Source organism: Scheffersomyces amazonensis, assembly GCF_036850825.1.
Source record: "Scheffersomyces amazonensis strain UFMG-HMD-26.3 chromosome Unknown RJT21scaffold_6, whole genome shotgun sequence".
NCBI lineage: Eukaryota > Fungi > Ascomycota > Pichiomycetes > Serinales > Debaryomycetaceae > Scheffersomyces > Scheffersomyces amazonensis.
Window position 1 is genome coordinate 360,951 of NW_027042746.1, and position 21,174 is coordinate 382,124.

Genomic DNA, 21,174 nt, shown 5'->3' on the forward strand with positions numbered 1-21,174 from the left:
ACTAAAGTTTATAAACGTTCTAATTATGCTAAACTTATGGTATTAGCCTTACCTTTTATCATATCTTTCCAACGATTATTTAAGCAATTCAAATCTTTTTCCTTCCATACACTTTCTACTACTCTTCTAGTGATTTTAACACTAGCTAATTCCCTAATTTTTTCCATTTCAATTAATCGGCTAAGAACAAACCATCTTTGTTCATCATTTTCTACTCCAACAATTCCCATAACAAATAATGGCCAAAGTAAAGACATTGAAACTGGTAATGATTTTATCATTATCATTAATTGCTTAGTAATTTCTTTAACTCCCTTTATTCTTTCCATATACTTTTTAGGAAGTTTACTAGGTTCCTCCATAAATCTATTACCATTATTATCTATTTTACTATGATTCAAATACAAATATTCTAAGTCAACTCTTGCATGAAGATACAATAAAGTTGTCAACTTCTTAATTTCTGATATTTTTAAGATACTTTCTTGAGTATGATTATCCAATTCACTTATACCTAAAAATTGACGCATAGTATTTAATTGAACTTCTAATTTATCACGTTGTTGAGTAACAAATTTATGAATTTCAAGAAATTCTTTATCATGAACATTATTGAATTCAAAACTTTCATAAGTTTCTCCAAGCCTAGAAATTTGATTTATTATAGAAAGTAAATGAGGTGAAGCACCAATAATTAAATCAATTTGTTCATTTGTATCACTCTTTAAACCCTTTAAATAATCATCATCTTCAATGATTTTATTTTGAAACCAAGCTGTCTCTCCCATGACTTCATGAGCAATAAAATATCGTATAAAAAATTTGGCAACTGGAGTTAAATTTGATCTTATGGTTGAATCTTTTAAAAATTCTTTGGCTCCATTTAAATGAATTAACCAAGAATTCCCACAACTAGAAGATATATCAGTAAAACATAACATAAGAACAGTTGCAAGTACTTCATCCCAATCACTTGATCTTGATAATTGCTTTTCCTTTATTAACATAGGTAATTTTTGTAAAATCTCGGAAGTATAATTTCTAGCGAGATATTCAAATTTTGTATTACCTAAAAGTGATAATTGTTTTGAAGCTACCGCCACAAGGGCTTTATATACAATGGGAGAAACTTGAGCTAATGGTACTACCAAATAAAGATAAGGATTTAGATCGGGATTTACTCCAATGCTAGGTACTGGGAGCAACCCACTTCTACCATCGGCTCGACGAGGATAGCATATACAACCGGGACAAATAGTATCCACAAAATAATTGAATACTTCACTTTCTAATTTGAAATTATTTTGATAAAATTCTGGATTAAATATATTAACATTATTGTTTGTAAATGTCTTGCTAAAATATTCATCATAATTAATTACAAACTCTAAATTTGAAAATGTCGAATTTGGGCCAGCCGGTATCGAAGTATTTGAATTAATTATTGGAATTGGTGGTGTAGAAGATAATAACAATTGGGCATTATTATCCTCATTTTCAATTTTGACATAAGGTATGGGTTGATTAAATTCAGTGGGTATATGCAATTCTGGATTTTGAATGACTAAATTGTTATCTCCATTCATAAATACTTTATTATATTCATTATCATTAACAGATATTATGATTTTTCTATCTATTTCATTAGGTTCTTGTTTTATATTAGTATTAGTATTAGTATTAGTATTAGTATTAGTATTAGAATTTGCATTATATTTCTTTAATTGTAAATCATCTTTAGTGACCATATGAAATATTTTAGTGAAATCTTTATAAGTTGTATTAAGGAATAAATGTCCATCATTTGAATTTTTAACCCATTCAACAGATTCATTACTTAGTATCATTTGAGATAATGTTAGTAGTTTGGTTTCATTTTCTTTAAGATTAGATTTTAATTGTTGCTGTCTAATCAATTTATTTTGTTTAGATCTTCCAAATGATATACCTTTAGCAATAGCTTCATCTTCCCATAATAATTTAATTCCATAATTACATTCTAATTTTAGTCGAACACAATTATTACATCTAGGATGAAATTCATCACATTTAACTCTTCTTCTTTTACAAGTTAAACATCCATTTCTACTTCTTTTATCAAATTTTCTTGTTCTTTTTGGTTTACTTGGATCTATTTCTGATTTCACTATTGACATCCCCCCAAGTAATCTATATAATTAGTAACCAATAACAATAATGAACAATTATATAAATAATAATAATAATAAATAATTAAATCAATAATTAGATAATAAAATCAAAACAACAATATGTCTCGGAACAACTAAGGCTAATAAAGAAATAAAGTTATCAAAAATTATACTTTAAGTTAAGGCTTAAAAACGAAAAATTAATTAATTGCGGATCAGGCTGTTAATTATTGTGATGTGATGTGTCGCTGAAAATAAATTATAATTGGTCGGAATAACTTGGCTAAGGTGATGCCTTGAATACAATATTAGTGGGGATTTATTGAAGGTAGGGATAGATGAATAATTTTATAATGACTAGTTAAGGTATTTTCAATATTCATATGATAATATTTGAACTTATATCACTAATTTTATTAACTATATCGTATTACTGATACCTGTAATTACAATTAATGCACGGCAGTTTTACTATATTTTCCCTTCTCTTTGTTCTCTATCACAATGCCATTATTATGAGAAGTATTTCCCTTCCCCCCTAATAATTCATTTTTTCGAAGCGAGACATTTCCCCCAATTTGTTGCCTAAACTAGTAATCAAACCTTCAGTGGCAGCAAATATGTCGCACGCCTCATACATAACTAATATAGTACATACCAAGCACATGGTTAATTATTAGTATGATCTTATTGAGGTTTAAATAATTTGTTCCTTCTCATGACTCCATTGCTTAATCTCACAAAGATTTCTGACCTTATCTGACCCTCCAGATCTATTTTGTAGACAGTAAATATCGCGATTTTGTCCTTGATCAGGACGCCATTTCCAACAGTTTCTAATTTCTGGTGGTACTAGAGAATTACTTGAACCGATAATATACGATGTAATATACTTACCAATGATTGGCATATACTTAAATCCTTGACCAGAATCTCCAGTTCCAAGTATTAAATTAGATAATTGAGGATGCGTCGTAATTAAGAAATGTCGATCAGGTGTATCAGTACACCAGCATAGTTTACATGATTCAAATTTTCTTGTAGCTATTGCTGGGAATACCTGTTTTAAGAAATCTCTAATTTGAACTTCTGCTTCATAAGGTATATTGTTAACATATAGTGGAATAGAATTATTAATTGAATCATTAATGCCATTGTCGGCATTGGGTGTATTATTCAGTTGGCTGAAATTAATGTAGCCAGGAAATTCATTACAGACTTTTATGATACCATTTTCATCTGGTTCAAATAAGAAACCTTCATTCAAATTTAAAATCACAGGCATAGATTTCAATTTGGCTGCTTCTTCTGAATTTACTTTAATATGAGCTAAAGTAAAACATTTAGCCAATAACTGGTTTTTAAAATCCAAGAATTTGTAGGATTGAGCACCAGCACAAAGAACTACTCTATCTCCATAGATCAGTTCTAAAGAAGTAGTAATACCAGTAACAATACCATTATCAACAATCAATGATTTGGCCTCTTGGCAAATAAATTTCCCACCTAACTTAATAATTTCATGAAATGCTGTTTCAAGGGTATGTCTAGCATTAACCCATCCACAGTTAGAAGATTGAAAATATCCATACCAGTTTTTGAAGCGACTTCCAAGTTCGTTAGTTATTCCATTTTCTGGAGTCTCTAATGCAATCAAATTTGAAAAATCTTGATGATTGTATAGCTTACGAAATTCAATTCCTCTGGATTGCAAAAGTTTCATTCTATTATCTAAATCGATCTTCTTTTCCGATGTACTAGCAGCATAAATTATACCTGATTCATAAAAAGAATCTTTATAAACAGGATCTGTTTTCCATAAGTCATACGACTCCCAAGCTAATTGAGAATAAAATAGCGAGTCCACATTATACTGGAATATCTTATTAATATCATTACCGGCACTTAAAGGTGACGGTGGAGGATATGGGTCTACTAATGTAACATCTACAAACCCACCTCTTAGTAATTCCAAGGCTGTAGACAAACCAAAAGTACCCGCACCAACAATTACAATAGGTGAGCTTTTATCCAATTGATTGTATAAATCTGCCATAATATATCCCTGAAGCAAAACTAGCCGTTCGTCGCAAGCTAACTTTTTTTTGCTGCTAAATACAACTCCATTATTTTTTGAAGGGAAATCTTAGGGAGAGACCAGCACGTCAAAATAATTTTCAGAATGCCGAGCCAAGGAAAGCCGATTCAATATATACCGCAATTGAAAATGATCATTAATTGAGCGAGATTGGATTTTGGAAGTGGACACGAGCATATAACTATTGACTCATATGCAAGTGATACAGAGGTTGATCTACCTATTTGTAATGGTTTATGGTTATGTTGGTTCTATTTCCAATCAGGTAGAATAGCAGTACTACCGTTTACACGCTGCTATATACCGACTTAGTTCTAGTAACTCTACTTAAAGTACTATAAAGAGGAAAGTTTATTAGCATGTAATTATATTTAAGCGCTAGGTGTGTATGCATTAATGATCCGATACTGATAGAGATTCAGATTCTTTTAAACTTTTAGAATTATGGCACTCGAATTATTCGTAAATAAAGGGGGTACAATTACGGGTATAATTTCAGTTTTTAAGTCAGTTGTAATCGATCTTCAAAAAAATAGGGATTTTAGTGGGATTAGCGAGCCTACGCACCATAACAAATTTCAATCGCCAGAAAATGGATCCTTTAGCAGTGAAATCAGCTGCGTTCGGCATCCCGAGCATGCATTTTGTGAGTATTATGAGTGAGTATTCAACCTATCTCCCGTAAAGAAAAATAGCCGTTGATGAATTATTCAACATGGCTAATGCAATTACATTCGAGATGCGTGCGTTATGCATGAAATTGTGTTAGTGTTATCCCTATATAATTCAATAAAATACGGAATATATAATTAAACTCCGTGGGAGTAAGTAGGGGCTTAATTAACACATAATACACAACACTCAATACGCCAGTCTTGTCGTATACGCTATACTCGAGAATCATTAGGTTATTGTCAGTTGCTGTTGTGTTACAAAGCGCTCAGTATTTTTTTTGCAATTTCTCCCTACGCTCTTTATTTGCTCCCTGCAAGCTGTCGAGCTGAAAAATAGGCAGGCCGTGCCTGCCAAGTCCAGCAATTAATTTGCTATGATTACCGAATTCAAATTAGTTACTCTATTGTTATTTTCGTAGGTCGAGTATTATTGTTTTGTAAATTTTTGGGAGACCGTTCTCATTCCACTGTCAAATTAAACTTTGTGTCAAAGGAATCCTGTTCACCGTAGTTTATTATTCTTTGAACATAGATTGTTATATATATATATATATATATATAAGACATATAAGAGTTTTAATTCATTCAACTGCATTACGTTTGTCTTTAAAACTAATTTCTGTACAAAGTTTAATCCGACCTAATCAAATCTTTCTGAAAAATTCTGAAATTTTATATGCAATTTGTGGAGAATAACAACATAAAACTTTGCATGTCAAATTCAGAACTAGTTTGGAACAAGCTAGATTAATAATATCATTAATCCCATTAAGTCTATGTCAAATAATATATATAAGAATTTAAAATAGGTCTCAGTATTAATTTCGTGCTGGTATATATTCTATACCCCATATTTTCAACCAACCTGCATTATGACTATTAATCCTGAACCAATAACTATAGCAATAGATCGAGGTGGAACTTTCACAGATATTCTATATAGGGTAGGACTGATAGAAGAATCCTTTAAATTATTGTCCGTAGATCCAACTAATTATAAAGATGCAAACATTGAAGGAATACGAAGAGTTCTTGAAATTGTTCATGGAATTTCCATTCCCAGAGGTATTCCCTTAGATACTTCCTCAATATCTTCAATCAGATTAGGTACTACTGTTGCCACAAATGCATTACTCGAAAGAAAAGGTGCTAAAATAGCCCTTGTCACCACAAAAGGATTTAAGGATTTACTTCATATTGGAGATCAATCTCGTCCAGAATTATTTGCATTAAACATCGTTAAGCCTGGAGTGTTATTTGAAGAAGTTGTAGAGGCAGATGAAAGAGTCACCTTACCAGCATTCACTGTAGATCCAACTGGTTATGATGCTCAAGAGTTGATAGATGATATCCGATACGTTAGAGGAGAGACAAACGAAGTATTCGAGATTATAAAACCATTAGATATTGAAAAGCTAAGGACAGATTTGGTTCAACTCAAAAATAAAGGAATTAAATCGATTGCTATAGTATTCATCCATGGCTTTAATTTTCAACTTCATGAAAAATTAGCTGGAGAACTTGCTAAACAAGTAGGATTCACGAATGTCTCTTTATCACATGAGATTTTACCAGTAATAAAAGCTGTACCAAGGGGTCAATCAACTACTTTGGATGCTTACTTAACGCCCATAGTCAAGGAGTATATATCTGCATTCTTGAAGGGGTTCAAACCGGGATTTGAAAAGTATACTCGTATAGAATTCATGCAATCAGATGGTGGTTTATGCTCCTACACCAAATTTTCAGGCTTGAAGTCATTATTATCTGGTCCTGCTGGAGGTATTGTAGGTGCTGCAAAGACATGTTATGACTCAAATAGAAAATTCCCCATAATAGGTTTTGATATGGGAGGAACTTCAACAGATGTCTCTCGATTTGCTGGTGACTATGAATTTTCATTCGAAAGTATTATTGCTGGGATTAAAATTGCTGCTCCTCAATTGGATATTAATACAGTTGCCGCTGGAGGTGGATCTATATTGACTTATCAAAATGGGGTTTTTCATGTTGGACCTGAATCAGCAGGTGCGTACCCAGGTCCAGCTTGTTATAGAAAGAATGGCCCCTTAACTATCACTGATGCTAACCTTTTCACCGGACGACTCTTGCCTAACTATTTCCCTCAAGTGTTTGGACCTGACGAGAATCAACCTATAGATATGGAAATCACTAAACAGAAATTTGAAGAGCTAACTAAAATTATTAATGCAGATAATCCTAAATTTCCAAAAACAGCTTATGAAATTGCAGAAGGATTTATTGATGTTGCTAATTATCAAATGGCTAAGCCTATAAGGAACTTAACTGAATCCAAAGGTCATGATGTTTCCAAACATATTCTTTCATCTTTTGGAGGTGCAGGTGGTCAACATGCTTGTTCTCTTGCTAAACTTCTAAAGATTAACAAGGTTATTATCCACAAACATTCCTCAATTTTATCAGCTTATGGAATATATTTGGCACCTAATGTTGTAGAAATTCAAGAACCTGTGTCTGAAACATATTCTTCTTATACCAGAATCAACTTATTGAAGAATTGTCAGAGGCTTCAATCCATTTGTCGGAAGAATCTTATATCTCAAGGTGTAAAGCAAGATTCGGTGGTTTACAATATTTACTTAAACATGGGTTATAAAGGTTCCGATACAAGAATAATGGTTCCTCAACCAAATGATGATGATTTCTTATCATTATTTTATAGTATGCATGCCAAAGAATTTGCCTTTAATGATGAAGATAGACCGATAATAGTTTCTGACATAAGAGTTAGAGCAAGTGGAGATGTTCTGTCATACGATAAATCCATTAAATCACCTTATGATGAGTATGATGATATTGGGAAATTGGCTGCAAAATCCTCAATTATTCGTGAAACTAGAAATTCAGTTTATGTAGATGGGAACCATTATCAAACAGATGTTTTCTTACTTAAGAAATTACCTACAGGTGCAATAGTTGAAGGACCAGCATTAATAGTAGATGCAAATCAAACTATATTTATAACTCCTTCTTCAGTAGCTACAATATTATCTAATCATATAATTATTGATTTAGAAACGACTTATAAATCAACAGCTACTACATCATTTGTTGACCCAGTACAACTTTCAATATTTGCTAATAGATTTATGTCTATTGCTGAAAGTATGTCTAGAACATTACAAAAGATAGCTGTTAGTGCTAATATTAAAGAAAGATTAGATTATTCATGTGCCTTATTTGATAATGAAGGGAATTTAGCTGCAAATGCTCCCAATGTACCTGTTCATCTTGGTTCAATGTCTACTGCCATAAAGTATCAATTAGATTTTTGGGGTCAAGATTTGAAAGAAGGTGATATCTTGTGTACTAATTCTCCTAGTGTTGGTGGAACTCATTTACCAGATATAACTATTATTTCACCAGTATTCTTTGAAGATAAGCTTCAATTTGTAGTTGCATCTCGAGCTCATCATTCAGAAATTGGAGGTTCAGCTCCAGGATCTTCTTCATCTTATGCAAGAGATATATATGATGAAGGTGTAAATATTGAAACCTGGAAAATTGTTTCCAAGGGTAAGTTTGATTATGATGGTTTGAAATATCATTTTGTTGATAATCCCAAATCTCATGGAGTATCAGGAACAAGAAATATTGATGATAATATTAGTGATTTAAAAGCACAAATTGCTTCTAATCAAAGAGGTATTAATTTACTTAAAGAATTATTTGAAGAATATGGTAGTGAAACAGTTTTATTTTATATGAAGAAAGTTAAGAAGGCAGCTGCATTAGCTGTAACTAAATTCTTTAAGGATTTTGCAAATAAAAATAAAGATAAATTACCCTTATCAGCTATAGATTATATGGATGATGGTAGTGAAATAAGAGTAAAAGTTGATATTAATGAACATGAAGGTATAGCTACATTTGATTTCACCGGTACATCATTAGAATCTTATTCTAATTTAAATGCACCCAAATCAATAACCTTATCTGCTGTCATCTATGTATTAAGATGTTTGATAGATTTGGATATTCCTTTAAATCAAGGATGTTTAGATCCATGTAAATTAATAATCCCCGATAATTCCCTTATTAATCCTAGTAAATTTGCTGCTGTTTGTGCTGGGAATGGTATGACATCACAAAGATTAACTGATGTTTTATTCAAAGTATTTGGTTTTACATCAGCATCTGGTGGTTGTATGAATGGTATTAACTTTGGTACAGGAGGAGAGAATGAAAAGGGAGAAATGATTAAAGGATTTGGATATACAGAAACCATTGGACAAGGTAGTTGTGCAGGGATTATTGAGAAGAATGGAGAGAGATATGGATTCCATGGATTTTCAGGAACTCAAACCAATATGACTAATACTAGGATTACTGATGCAGAAGTATTAGAAAAGAGATATCCATGTTTCTTAATAGAATATTGTATAAGAAAAGATAGTGGAGGTAAGGGGAAATGGAACGGAGGGGATGGATTAATTCGAGAGATTCAATTTAATTCACCAGTTCATGTATCATTAGTAACTCAAAGACGAGTATATAAACCATGGGGAATATATGGAGGAGAACCAGGACATGTTGGAGAGAATTACTTGGGTAGAAATAGAGGTAATGGAGTGATTCAATGGATAAGATTACCATCATTAGCAGAAATAGAAATAAAGTCTGGTGATATTTTAAAGATCTTAACTCCAGGAGGGGGAGGATTTGGAAATGTTAATGATACTGATGAATTTTGGAATATTTCTACAGATTTTAAATATGATAAAACTGGAAATCAACATATTATAGCTGGTGGTAGTTTAGGGAAACATGTAGAAGCTGCAAATACATCTCAGTAATTGTAAATATGTATTATATATATAATCTAATTACCTGTAATTTATTTAATTTGAATTTTTAGTTTAATTTAATTTAATTTAATTTAGTGGAGTATCATAATAGAAATAAAAAATCACCAACAATATCAATAATAAGAAGAAGAAGAAGAAGAAGAAGAAGAAGAAGAAGAAGAAGAAGAAGAAGAAGAAGAAGAAGAAGAATAAAAATAACCAACCAAGTAATAATCCATGATTTATAGCCGCTTAATTTTTCCAGAAATCACTAATATCTTGACCACCACCATTATAGGCAAGAACATTTGGTGAAGCAGAATCTAATCCAGTGATTATACCCTTAGAACCATATTTAATTAAATTCTTCTTTAAAGTTTCTGGAGTTAATGGAGCTTTAGAATATTCAGAGGTAGTTTCTGGGTATAATGATAAATAGTAAGATAATAAACCAGTAATATGAGGAGTTGCCATTGAAGTTCCCGACATAAGAGTAGTTTCACTCCAAATATAGGTGGATTCAATATTAACACCAGGAGCAAAAATATCTACTGAACTACCCCAATTAGAGAATTCAGCCTTTACATCATTTTCATCAGTGGCACCAACAGTGATTGGACCAGAAGCTCTAGCAGGAGAAAATTCAGATGCATCTGCATTATCATTACCAGCAGCAACAGCAACATGTAATCCAGCCTTAGTAGCAGCATTAGCAGCTAAATCTAAAGCTTCAGAAATTCCACCACCAATAGACATATTAACAGTAGAACCTTTAAATCCCTTTTTAGTTTTGACATTATTTTGATGATCAAGAACAGCAAATTCAAGACCTTTAATAATATCTGAAGTTGATCCAGCCCCTAAAAAGTTCATAACTGCAACAGCAACTAATTCAACATTCTTAGCAATACCATAAGTTTTGGAACCAATAGTACCAGCACAATGAGTTCCATGACCATGACCATCAACTTTAAGATTTGGGAATGCAACAGCAGAACCCCAAGTTGCTCTACCTTCAAATTCTTCATGTTCAATTTTGATACCAGTATCAATAACATAAGCCGTAACACCCTTTCCACCTTCATTATCATAAAGATAATCTAATTTTGGACTTAAATCACGATGACTAATTCTACTTAATCCCCAAGTTACATCCTTTTGAATATCAAATTCATTAATATTAAACACTGAATCTTGTTCAATAAATTTAACTTTTGGATCCTTTTCAATTAATTTAACTAAATCTTCAGTTAAATAACCAACATATCCACTAAATCCAGTATTAATTAAATCAAAAAAATCTAAAGTTGCTTTATTTGAAAGTCCATTAGTTTGAACCATGGTAGTAAATTGATTTTGAATCCATAATTGATGAATTTGCTTATCTTCAGTACTTAAATCATCCTTATAAACTACAATATATTTATTTGGAATAAGTTGATTTCTAATATTAGAAGCTAATTTACCTAAATTATTAACTTCATTTGAAAGTCCAACTAAAGGTTGTTGACCTCCAATTGCCTTTGCACTATTAGCTCCAGTCTTAGATAAGACATCAAAGCTAAATAAATTTTGAATATCTGGAATGACTAACCCATTTGCACCCAACAGGTATGCAGCCAATAAAGTAACTAATGTTTTAATATGCATTTTATAAGTAAATTCTATACTTTCACTTGAGCTATAAACAAATAAAAGAAATAGTTGTGAACTCTTTAATTCTGATAAGCAGATAAAAAGGTGGCTGTTCCCTACCCCCCAACTTTCCCCATCCGATGATACCTCGTGTGCGGCTTGGGGATTTTCCTGTACAGGGCCACAAATTCCAACCACAATTGCAATTAGCACCCAACATCCATATGCTGATGGTGATTGTGATTGTGATGATGATTATGATTATGATGAGTTGAAATATTCTTATATAATTATCTATTTTTTTTTTCTTTTATATATGTTTGAAGATACATAGATCTGCTGGTTTGTTTAGCTTTTTGTTTGGTAATCGTGCTGTACATAGTTAAAGTAAGTCTATTTATACTTTATTTGGCCGGAATATTAGTTGAATCTTATACGAAGAATTCGAATTCTTACAGATTTACATTTGTACATTAATGTATATACTATGACATTAAACTATTGTATAGATCAACCATAATCTTAAATACATCTAGTGATTCACTACAATTAGCAAGTCAATCTGTTAGCTATTAGCTGGTCTAGACAAAGTCGTGCGAGAAACAGATGCAATAATGATAAGCAGGCAAAAAATACTACACGAAGCTTCCCGTATAGTCAGCACAACAGCAAATACTATAATACAATAGTTGCTAAGTCTTTCTGTTATCAATAAAGTATAACACAGACCAATAATACTAAAATACTTCAATTCTTTCTTAACTCATAGAATAATATAGAATAAATAATCGTATAAATAATGTCACATTCATCAAGAAAGAAATTACTATTGATGGGCCGGTCTGGTTCCGGTAAATCCTCTATGAGATCAATGATATTCTCCAATTATAGTGCTTTTGATACAAGAAGATTAGGTGCAACTATTGATGTTGAACATAGTCATTTAAGATTCTTAGGAAATATGACTTTAAATTTATGGGATTGTGGTGGTCAAGATGTTTTTATGGATAATTATTTTACTAATCAAAAGGATCATATATTTAAAATGGTTCAAGTATTAATTCATGTTTTTGATGTTGAATCAAAATCAATTAATAAAGATATTGAAATATTTATAAAAGCATTAACAAATTTACAAAAATATAGTCCAGGAGCTAAAATCTTTGTATTATTACATAAAATGGATTTAGTTCAAATTGATAAACGTGAAGAATTATTCACTATAATGATGGATAAATTACAAAAAATTTCTAATCCATATCAATTCAAATTAATTGGATTTCCTACTTCAATATGGGATGAAAGTTTATACAAAGCATGGTCTCAAATAGTTTGTTCATTAATTCCTAATATGAACTTGTTGAATAATAATCTTTTAAAATTAAATCAAATACTTGACTCTGAAGAAATCATATTATTTGAGAAGTCTACCTTTTTGGTAATATCATCAACAGCAAGTATTCAACAAAATCAAGATGCAGTTGAAAATAATGGAGGTCAATTGGCTCCACCATTATCTACACAAGAAGAATTAGATCCTAAACGATTTGCAAAAATTTCTAGTATAATAAAGACATATAAACAATCTATATCTAAATTAAGATCTAATTTTAGTAATTTAATTATAAGAGGAAGTAATGGAGCACATTTTTATATTGATATATTAACTGATAATATGTTTATAATGATAGTTTTAAGAGATAAAGATTCAAGTCAACCAGAAGGTCAACCACAACATGAAGAATTATTGATTTTAAATAATATTAAATCGGCTAGAAAATGGTTTGAAAAGATTGAAAACTCCGGCGGGGTGTAACCATTAAATGTATGTATGTATGTATGAATAAAATAATTAATAGTTAATAATTAATAAAATAATTAATTTACTTAGTACTTAGGATTTTCGGAGATAACGTAATACTTCTAAACATAGCCGTTTGTTATTTTTCTGTTGTTTCCTCCACGTGATACGTAAACGACGCGCAATAGATCTCGTATAAATATATTTCTATACGCTGGAAAATTTTATAATAGAAAGATTAAATAGAGGTGTCACTGTCAAGTTTAATTGTATAGAACCCATTGATTGATTCAATTGATTAATTATGAGTAAGAAACTTGTGGAATTACTCACTCATCCAACTGAGTTGCAAGCTGCAATTCAATTTTTTTATTTTAAACAACCTTTACATATACCTGTACCAGGATCAGAAAATTTACAAAGATGTTATTATATATTAAATCAAACTTCTAGATCATTTGTAGCAGTTATTCAAGAATTACATCCTGAATTGAGAGATGTTATTATGATTTTCTATCTTGTATTAAGAGCTTTAGATACTATTGAAGATGATATGACTCTTGACCCATCAATTAAAATTCCTCTTTTAAGAGAATTTGATTCAAAATTAGATTTAAAAGATTGGACTTTTGATGGTAGTGGACCTAATGAAAAGGATAGAATTGTATTGGTTGAATTTGATAAAGTATTAACTGAATATCATTTATTAAAACCTCAATATCAAGAAGTAATTAAAGATATAACATATAAAATGGGAAATGGTATGGCTGATTATATTTTAGATGATAATTTTAATCTTAATGGACTTGCCACTATTAAAGATTATGATTTATATTGTCATTATGTAGCTGGTTTGGTTGGTGAAGGATTAACAAAATTAATGGTATTAGCTAAATTTTCTGATAAATCATTAGTAGAAGATAATTTTCAAAAATCGAATTCTATGGGATTATTTTTACAAAAGACTAATATTATCAGAGATTATCATGAAGATTTAGAAGATGGTAGATCCTTCTGGCCTAAGGAAGTATGGGGTAAATATACTGATAAGTTACCATCATTCCATGAAGATACTTCTCCAGAAAGTGAAATTCAAGGTTTAAATTGTATTAGTGATTTAGTTTTAAATGCTTTAAGTCATGCTAAAGAAGTATTAGAATTTCTTTCATTAGTTAAAGATCCATCAACTTTTAGTTTCTGTGCTATTCCTCAAGTTATGGCAGTTGCAACATTAGCTGAAGTATACAATAATCCAGCTGTATTTCATTCTAATGTTAAAATTAGAAGAGGTACTACATGTTCATTAATTTTACAATGTAGAAATTTCCCAGGAGTTGTTAATATCTTTAGAAAATATATTCAAAATATTAATCATAAATCATCAGTTAAAGATCCAAATTATTTAAAGATTGGAATTAAATGTGGTGAAATTGAACAATTTTGTGAAACATTATATCCAGATTTAAAATCTTTACCAAAAGGGGTAACACCAGCTTCTACTGACATTACTAAATCTTTAGAATCAAGAAAATCAATTGATCAAAGTATGCAAAGAAGAATGGATCAAGAATCTTATAATCTTAATATTTCTTTATTGATTATTTTATCAATTGCAACTGGGATTCTTTATAAATTTGTATTTTAAATATGGTTAGTCGATAAACTTATTCTATTTTATAAACATTTTATATACATTCTTTTGAAAATTTATTATAGTTTATGATTTTCCTCGTGTACTGTATTATGATTGTAACATAACCATCGTATTACGTTATTATCAACTAATAACCTGCAGATTATTTTCTGCGCCAGCCGGGCTCTCGGTATCCCACGGCATAAAATGATAAGGTTATCTATATCGTCAAAAACCATTTAACACATTAATATTAGCAGCATTAGTAGTAAAAGACTATAGATATTATATAGATATAATAATACACAGACATAATTGAAAATGTCAATTATTAATCCAGCTTCAATTGAGGAAGTAAGATTTCCTATCAGAATTATTGATTGGTCCTTAGATTATTATAATGAAAAGGGTGAAGATAAACTTAAATCTCCTATTATATTACAAGATAAAAATGGTCCATGTCCATTAATAGCTCTAATAAATTCATTAGTAATTGGATATGAAGTATCATTAAAAAAAATTGCCACTAATAATATGGGAATAACTCATGATAATGATCAAAAATTGAATGGTTTAAGGGGATTTAAAGAATTACTTTTCCAAATGGAAGCTAATAATGGATTTATTGAATTAAAGAAATTACTTGAACAATTAGGTGATCTTATTCTTATATATAATAATGAAATTCATGCTGATGATCAAGATGAAATAGATAAGATTTTAACTAATTTACCTCTTTTACATACTGGATTAAATGTGGATCCTAATTTATTAAAGGGTAATTTTGTAAAAGATGATCTTGCATCTCAATTGTTTGAATTATTTGGATTAAAATTTAAACATGGATGGGTAATAGATCCAATTGATAATGAAGATATTAAATGGAATGTATCAGCTAGACATGTACATTCTGATTCGCAAGATCATGTACCAGAAAGTGCACGCCTGCATTCTCACACCCCAGAATCAGAACAAGATAATTATGGTAAATTAGTTGAATTATTTGATAAATTACAGACATTTGATAAAATTCAAGATTATTTATTAATTGATGATGAACAGGGACTAGAAAAACTTGAAAAATTACAAAACCAACGATTAATTTCGAAATGGTTAGAATTAAATAAGACTCAATTGACCAGTATTGGTCTTAAAAAATTGAATAATGAATTACACGATGAAGAAGTTGTAATATTCTTTAGAAATAATCATTTTAATACCTTATTTAAAAAGGGTGATATGGATATGTATTTATTAATAACTGATACAGCATTTAATAACAAATCCAATAAAATCGTATGGCAATCGTTTAATTCTGTTAGTGGAAAGGATGATTTATTCTTTACAGGTGATTTTTTACCTATCCTTGAACTTGATGCTAATATTAATGATGAAGGATATAATGATTCAGATTATCTATTATTAAAACAATTACAAGAAGAAGAAGATGAAAGGTTGGCTGTACAAATGCAACATGCCTTCAGTAAGAAGTCTGATAGCAACAATGTCTCCAAAAGTAAAAAGGATAAGAAAAAGATTCCTTCAAAAAGGTTACCATTACCACCTAAAGATGAACAATCCAATGAAATTACTAGTGAACCCCAAAAGACATCAAAAAGTACTAAAGAGAAAGCGGGAAAAAAGTCAAATTGTATAATTGTATAGACAATAGACACTAGGCAAAAGACAAAAAGATACATAGTATATTAAAAATTTTATGTATGTGCATTTAACTATACTGATGGTTCAACTTCCTCTTCTTCTTCATCTTCTTCATCTTCTTCATCTTCATCACCTCCGTATTCCACTGGATCAAATTCAGATCTTATAGCATCCATCTTTTCAAGTTCATTAGTTGTTGGTTCTCTTAATTTAAAGTTAATACCATCATAAATACTTTCTCTTAAGAATCTATTAACTTCAGTATTTGCAATTGGTCTATGCTTTCTTAAATCAATTCTACCAGCAATTGGATAATAATATGCAACTTTTCTTCTTTTAGAATCATTTTCATCAGGAACTAATTTAATACTAACTTCTTCATATTCTTTAGCAAATCTATTATAAGTCATATCATAATTCTTAATATATTTAAAATCATATTTTTCTATGGCATCATCTTCTTCATCCAATAAATTAATTGGTTTTTCTCTTTCAGTTGAATGTAATTTTTTATTTAATTTAGTAGCTGAATTATTTGTTAATTGATATAATGAAATCCATTCTCCATCATCAGAAGTAATTGGTTTTAAGATACTTGTATTTGTTATATTTTTATGTAATTCTGCATCGAATTTATCACCTTTCTTTTGTTTTAAAACCTGTAATTCACGACTAAGTGAGGCTGAACCTATAAATTTAACATTTAAAAATTTAGCATCTGTCATTGAAGTATCAGGTAATAATGGCCAAGTATTAACAGCCTTTAAATTTCTCTTACGTGGATGTTTCAATTTATCTAAATTGATTAAAGTATCACGAGCAGCTTCAAAAGTATCTTCAACAGCTTTTAATTGAGCTTCAGCATCTAATTTTTCAGGTTCTTTAGTATTCTTAGATTCACTACTAGTTGAAACATCACTACCATGAGACCTTATTTGACGTTCAGCAATATATTCAGTTCTTCTCAAGAATGAAACTCCAGGCTCAGACTTGGAAATATTACCTATACCTGCATCTCTTAATAAAGCTCTATCTTTTGGATGTAATGTTACTGGCTTATTTTCATCAGTTTTATTAACCAAATTATTTATAGCTCGATCATTTCCTTCATCTAAAAATCCTTTATTATTAATCAAATTTAAATTTAAACCTAAATCTTCATCAATAGTTTCTATTAAACTAATAAAGTTTTCTTTTCTAAATAATGAACTTATTAAACTTTGAGCTTCTTGTTGATTAGATATATTTTCAGTAGTATTATATTGAATAAATTTAGGATTCAATGGTGGAGGTGGTAAGTTATTGGAATATCTTATTTTGGCAATATAGTCCTGCCTTATAGGCTTATGATGAGACTTTTCTGACATACTGAAGAACTAATAACTTAGTGTATTACGGTCTATTACGCTAACAATGACGATTTCTTTATACTGTTCGGTCAAATTTTGTTTGTTCAGAGAGTGAAAAATATCACAGCGTCGTGGAAAGTGGCCAAAAAAACTTTATCTATGGCCATACAATATGATCTACATAGTAGCTACTGACTACTTAATTACTCAGTTAATTAGTTACTTTGTAAATGCTAGTTACTTTTTAATACTTATTAATTGGTCAATACTGACGTGCATTCTAATAATTAAATACTGAAGTATTTACCAACTAACTAGTCTTATAAAAGAGTAATACTTAGTTATCTAGTTAGAACCAAACTTAGTGATGGTCTTGTAGAAATCGAGACCTTGAGTCTTGGCAATTGACTTTTCAATATCGGTAACTTGTCTAGAACCATCGTGACCGGCATAAGTACCAGCACCCCAAAGAGAACCACCTTGGATACCATTGTCAAATGAACCTTGAGCTGGGTTAGCGAAACCTAATGGGACAAATGAAATACCGTGATGGGTTAAAGTGGATAAAGCATTGATGATAGTAGCTTCTTGACCACCACCTGGAGAACCAGTGGAGACGAAAATACCGGCAAATTTACCCTTTAAGGCAGCTCTAGCCCATAATGGACCAGTACTGTCCCAGAAAGATTTCCATTGAGCTGGGAAGTTACCAAATCTGGTTGGGATACCAAATAAGAAAGAATCAAACTTTTCTAAAGTTTCTAAAGTAGCAATTGGAATTTCTGGTCTAGCTGGAGCATGTAAAATCTTTAAGATTTCTTCTGGTAAAGTTTCTGGAACTTGGAAAATTTCAGCTTCACCACCAGCTTCTTCAATACCTTTCTTTTCTTCAAGAGCTAAGGTATAGACGTGGTGGTATAAAGAGTAAATGATAATAGCAATCTTTGGACCGGCCATTTTTAACAATAATTAATTATCTTTTAAAAATATAAATTAAATTATTTGAAAAATTACGAACTACGCCATTATCTTTAATATATATAGAAAATTAGTTGCAAACCGAAACTATGGCTACCACAAAAATGGCCACATTGAAGCATAAATCGTTGGAAATTAACGGAGTTTAGTTTAGTAAGCTTAATAATTTAGATTGGAGGGGTGCAGGTGAAATCTTAATCGAACAGGCATGAGCCAGGGTACAGCTATACAATTTTATGGCCATTCGCACCCTATAAGAAATCCACAAAATGGAATTTTTCCAGTAGTTAGAGGAAAATCCTCACAATCAAAACATGCACAATAAGATACACCGACGCCATCTTTTTTAATAATTTATTACAAACTAACGCCGAATTTTCCTAAAAAAGTAGTACTGCGTTAAACCACTCTATAGTTAGTTTTACATTCTGGTTTTACTAAAGTGTCGGAGTTTATGTTATTATTTACATGTCTATATTCGGGAATATATTAACAGATGTGAAAATGGAACCGTGCCATATTTACCATTAAATCATATTATATTTCGGTTAAAATAGATTCTCATATATTTGTTATCATTTATCATTTTGTCCGTGTCCAAAAGTGGAGGAGCCTTTACTAAGTTTGATCTGGCATATTTTCTGGACATCCTCTTAGAAAAGGTTCCGCGCAAAAAGAAAAGGGAGATTAAACACCAAAATATTATTATCCATTGAGAAATTTACTCCAACAAGTGTAATAAGAAGGCTTTTACTAATATAATTATGAACAAATGCCAAAATGGAATTGTCTGTATTGTAATATGTACAACTAACGTATTGTGTTATTATAAATAGGATGATATTTTTCGTATAGGTCGTTATGTGATCTAGTTGCAAATTTGGGGGTACATTGGAGGATACAAAAATTAATTACTATATTTGGTAAGAGTCTTGAAGAAATCATGACCTTGAGTCTTGGCAATAGATTTTTCAATATCGGTAACTTGTCTAGAACCATCGTGACCAGCAAATGTACCAGCACCCCAAAGAGAACCACCTTGGATACCATTGTCAAATGAACCTTGAGCTGGGTTAGCGAAACCTAATGGGACAAATGAAATACCGTGATGGGTCAATGTAGATAATGTATTCATAACAGTAGATTCTTGACCACCACCTGGAGAACCAGTGGAGACGAAAACACCAGCAGATTTACCCTTTAATTCACCATTAGCCCATAAAGAACCAGTACTGTCCCAGAAAGATTTCCATTGAGTTGGCATGTTACCATATCTAGTTGGGATTCCGAATAAGAAAGCATCATATTCTCTTAAAGTATCTAATGTAGCAATTGGAAAATCTGGCTTTTCTGGAGCATGTAAAATCTTCAAGATATCATCATTTAAAGTTTCTGGGACTTGGAAAATGTTGGCAACACCACCAGCACTTTCAACACCAAGTTTAGCTTCTCTTGCTAAAGTTGCAATATGATGGTATAAAGAGTAAACGATAATAGCAGTTCTTGGAGCAGGAGCCATTGTTATATTAAGTTTAATGATTGAATGTAGATAGAAAAACAAATCTAGTTTAAACTTTTGCAACTTCCGGGGCAGAGCAAGATATATATATACCTATAAAGTGGAGGATTCTTGGCCCGAAGAGATGGATAAGTACGTCATGATTATCTAATACTTTCATTGCAAAAAATTACTGCGCGCATTACTGATTCTTAGTAAAGAAATATTATTCCATTACAAATGGACCTTATTATATTGGATTATTTTATAATTGGTATGAAATAACGAGCTTATCATTCTTTCCGGGGATAGCAATATTCGCCGTTGATGCTACTTCTTGATGACTTATTTGATCTATCTCATTGCATTGCATTATATTGCGGATGTGCTGATTACTGGGCTTTATTCACAATTTCTAACTGATAAATTTGAGGCTTATTAAAGAGATTTAGAACATAATACAGTACCGTAAATATTTATTCCCGTTACTTTTAAGACATTATGCTATACTATATCAGTGTTACGACTGAAAAATTTGTGCCTCTCGGTTTGTGTTTATGAGTTCGGATCGGAGCATCGGAAAAGGTTTTGATCCCCCACGCATTTTCTTATTAATTACAAGGCCTAGTCTAGAGTATGCTGGGTCAATCCTGTAGGCGTGTTTGTTTAGTCAAATCCCGTTAACTATAACACAGAGTAATAATAATGTAATTATAAGCACTCAGCCAATATATCTAATTATCATCCTGAAATTTAATTTTAATTACTAATTTATTCATCGATGAGGAAATGACAATTAAGCGACATCTCCATTGTTTTTATGGGTCATGTCGTGGAGGCTTTCTATGTTAGCGAAAGCGACATACT

The 21,174-nt window shown here is 30.9% G+C and overlaps 10 protein-coding genes across 10 annotated transcripts; 4 read left to right on the forward strand and 6 right to left on the reverse strand. All coding sequences in view use genetic code 12, as the record gives it.

The window, feature by feature from the left end:
- Nucleotides 1-23: 23 nt before the first annotated feature.
- On the reverse strand, nt 24-1,586 carry RJT21DRAFT_88163 (fungal specific transcription factor domain-containing protein; the record flags this gene model as incomplete). The annotated part of the gene is made up of 1 exon (XM_064885557.1): nt 24-1,586. The coding sequence occupies one exon, from the start codon at nt 1,584-1,586 to the stop codon at nt 24-26; it is 1,563 nt and encodes a 520-aa protein (XP_064736702.1).
- Nucleotides 1,587-2,501: 915 nt separating this feature from the next.
- RJT21DRAFT_49641 (NAD(P)/FAD-dependent oxidoreductase) lies at nt 2,502-4,300 on the reverse strand. The gene has a single exon (XM_064884828.1). It carries the CDS (start codon nt 4,204-4,206, stop codon nt 2,848-2,850), a length of 1,359 nt encoding a protein of 452 aa, XP_064736703.1. The 5' UTR covers nt 4,207-4,300; the 3' UTR covers nt 2,502-2,847.
- Nucleotides 4,301-5,463: 1,163 nt separating this feature from the next.
- On the forward strand, nt 5,464-9,949 carry RJT21DRAFT_122223 (5-oxoprolinase). Its single transcript, XM_064882336.1, has one exon. It carries the CDS (start codon nt 5,795-5,797, stop codon nt 9,758-9,760), a length of 3,966 nt encoding a protein of 1,321 aa, XP_064736704.1. The 5' UTR covers nt 5,464-5,794; the 3' UTR covers nt 9,761-9,949.
- PRB1 (Prb1p) lies at nt 9,894-11,490 on the reverse strand. Its single transcript, XM_064882337.1, has one exon. The coding sequence runs from the start codon at nt 11,399-11,401 to the stop codon at nt 10,004-10,006; it is 1,398 nt and encodes a 465-aa protein (XP_064736705.1). The 5' UTR covers nt 11,402-11,490; the 3' UTR covers nt 9,894-10,003.
- Nucleotides 11,491-11,715: 225 nt separating this feature from the next.
- On the forward strand, nt 11,716-13,437 carry GTR1 (Rag GTPase). The gene has a single exon (XM_064882338.1). It carries the CDS (start codon nt 12,186-12,188, stop codon nt 13,200-13,202), a length of 1,017 nt encoding a protein of 338 aa, XP_064736706.1. The 5' UTR covers nt 11,716-12,185; the 3' UTR covers nt 13,203-13,437.
- ERG9 (bifunctional farnesyl-diphosphate farnesyltransferase/squalene synthase) lies at nt 13,402-14,987 on the forward strand. Its single transcript, XM_064884829.1, has one exon. It carries the CDS (start codon nt 13,492-13,494, stop codon nt 14,830-14,832), a length of 1,341 nt encoding a protein of 446 aa, XP_064736707.1. The 5' UTR covers nt 13,402-13,491; the 3' UTR covers nt 14,833-14,987.
- Nucleotides 14,988-15,153: 166 nt separating this feature from the next.
- On the forward strand, nt 15,154-16,314 carry RJT21DRAFT_69619 (uncharacterized protein; the record flags this gene model as incomplete). The annotated part of the gene is made up of 1 exon (XM_064885201.1): nt 15,154-16,314. A coding segment is annotated over one exon (1,161 nt), but the record flags the coding sequence as incomplete, so codon positions are not given.
- Nucleotides 16,315-16,519: 205 nt separating this feature from the next.
- On the reverse strand, nt 16,520-17,951 carry RJT21DRAFT_49678 (uncharacterized protein). Its single transcript, XM_064884830.1, has one exon. It carries the CDS (start codon nt 17,847-17,849, stop codon nt 16,554-16,556), a length of 1,296 nt encoding a protein of 431 aa, XP_064736709.1. The 5' UTR covers nt 17,850-17,951; the 3' UTR covers nt 16,520-16,553.
- A 202-nt stretch (nt 17,952-18,153) lies between these two features.
- RJT21DRAFT_49687 (flavoprotein-like protein) lies at nt 18,154-19,204 on the reverse strand. Its single transcript, XM_064884831.1, has one exon. The coding sequence runs from the start codon at nt 18,786-18,788 to the stop codon at nt 18,177-18,179; it is 612 nt and encodes a 203-aa protein (XP_064736710.1). The 5' UTR covers nt 18,789-19,204; the 3' UTR covers nt 18,154-18,176.
- A 512-nt stretch (nt 19,205-19,716) lies between these two features.
- On the reverse strand, nt 19,717-20,328 carry RJT21DRAFT_513 (flavoprotein-like protein; the record flags this gene model as incomplete). The annotated part of the gene is made up of 1 exon (XM_064884886.1): nt 19,717-20,328. The coding sequence occupies one exon, from the start codon at nt 20,326-20,328 to the stop codon at nt 19,717-19,719; it is 612 nt and encodes a 203-aa protein (XP_064736711.1).
- Between the last annotated feature and the right edge of the window lie 846 nt (nt 20,329-21,174).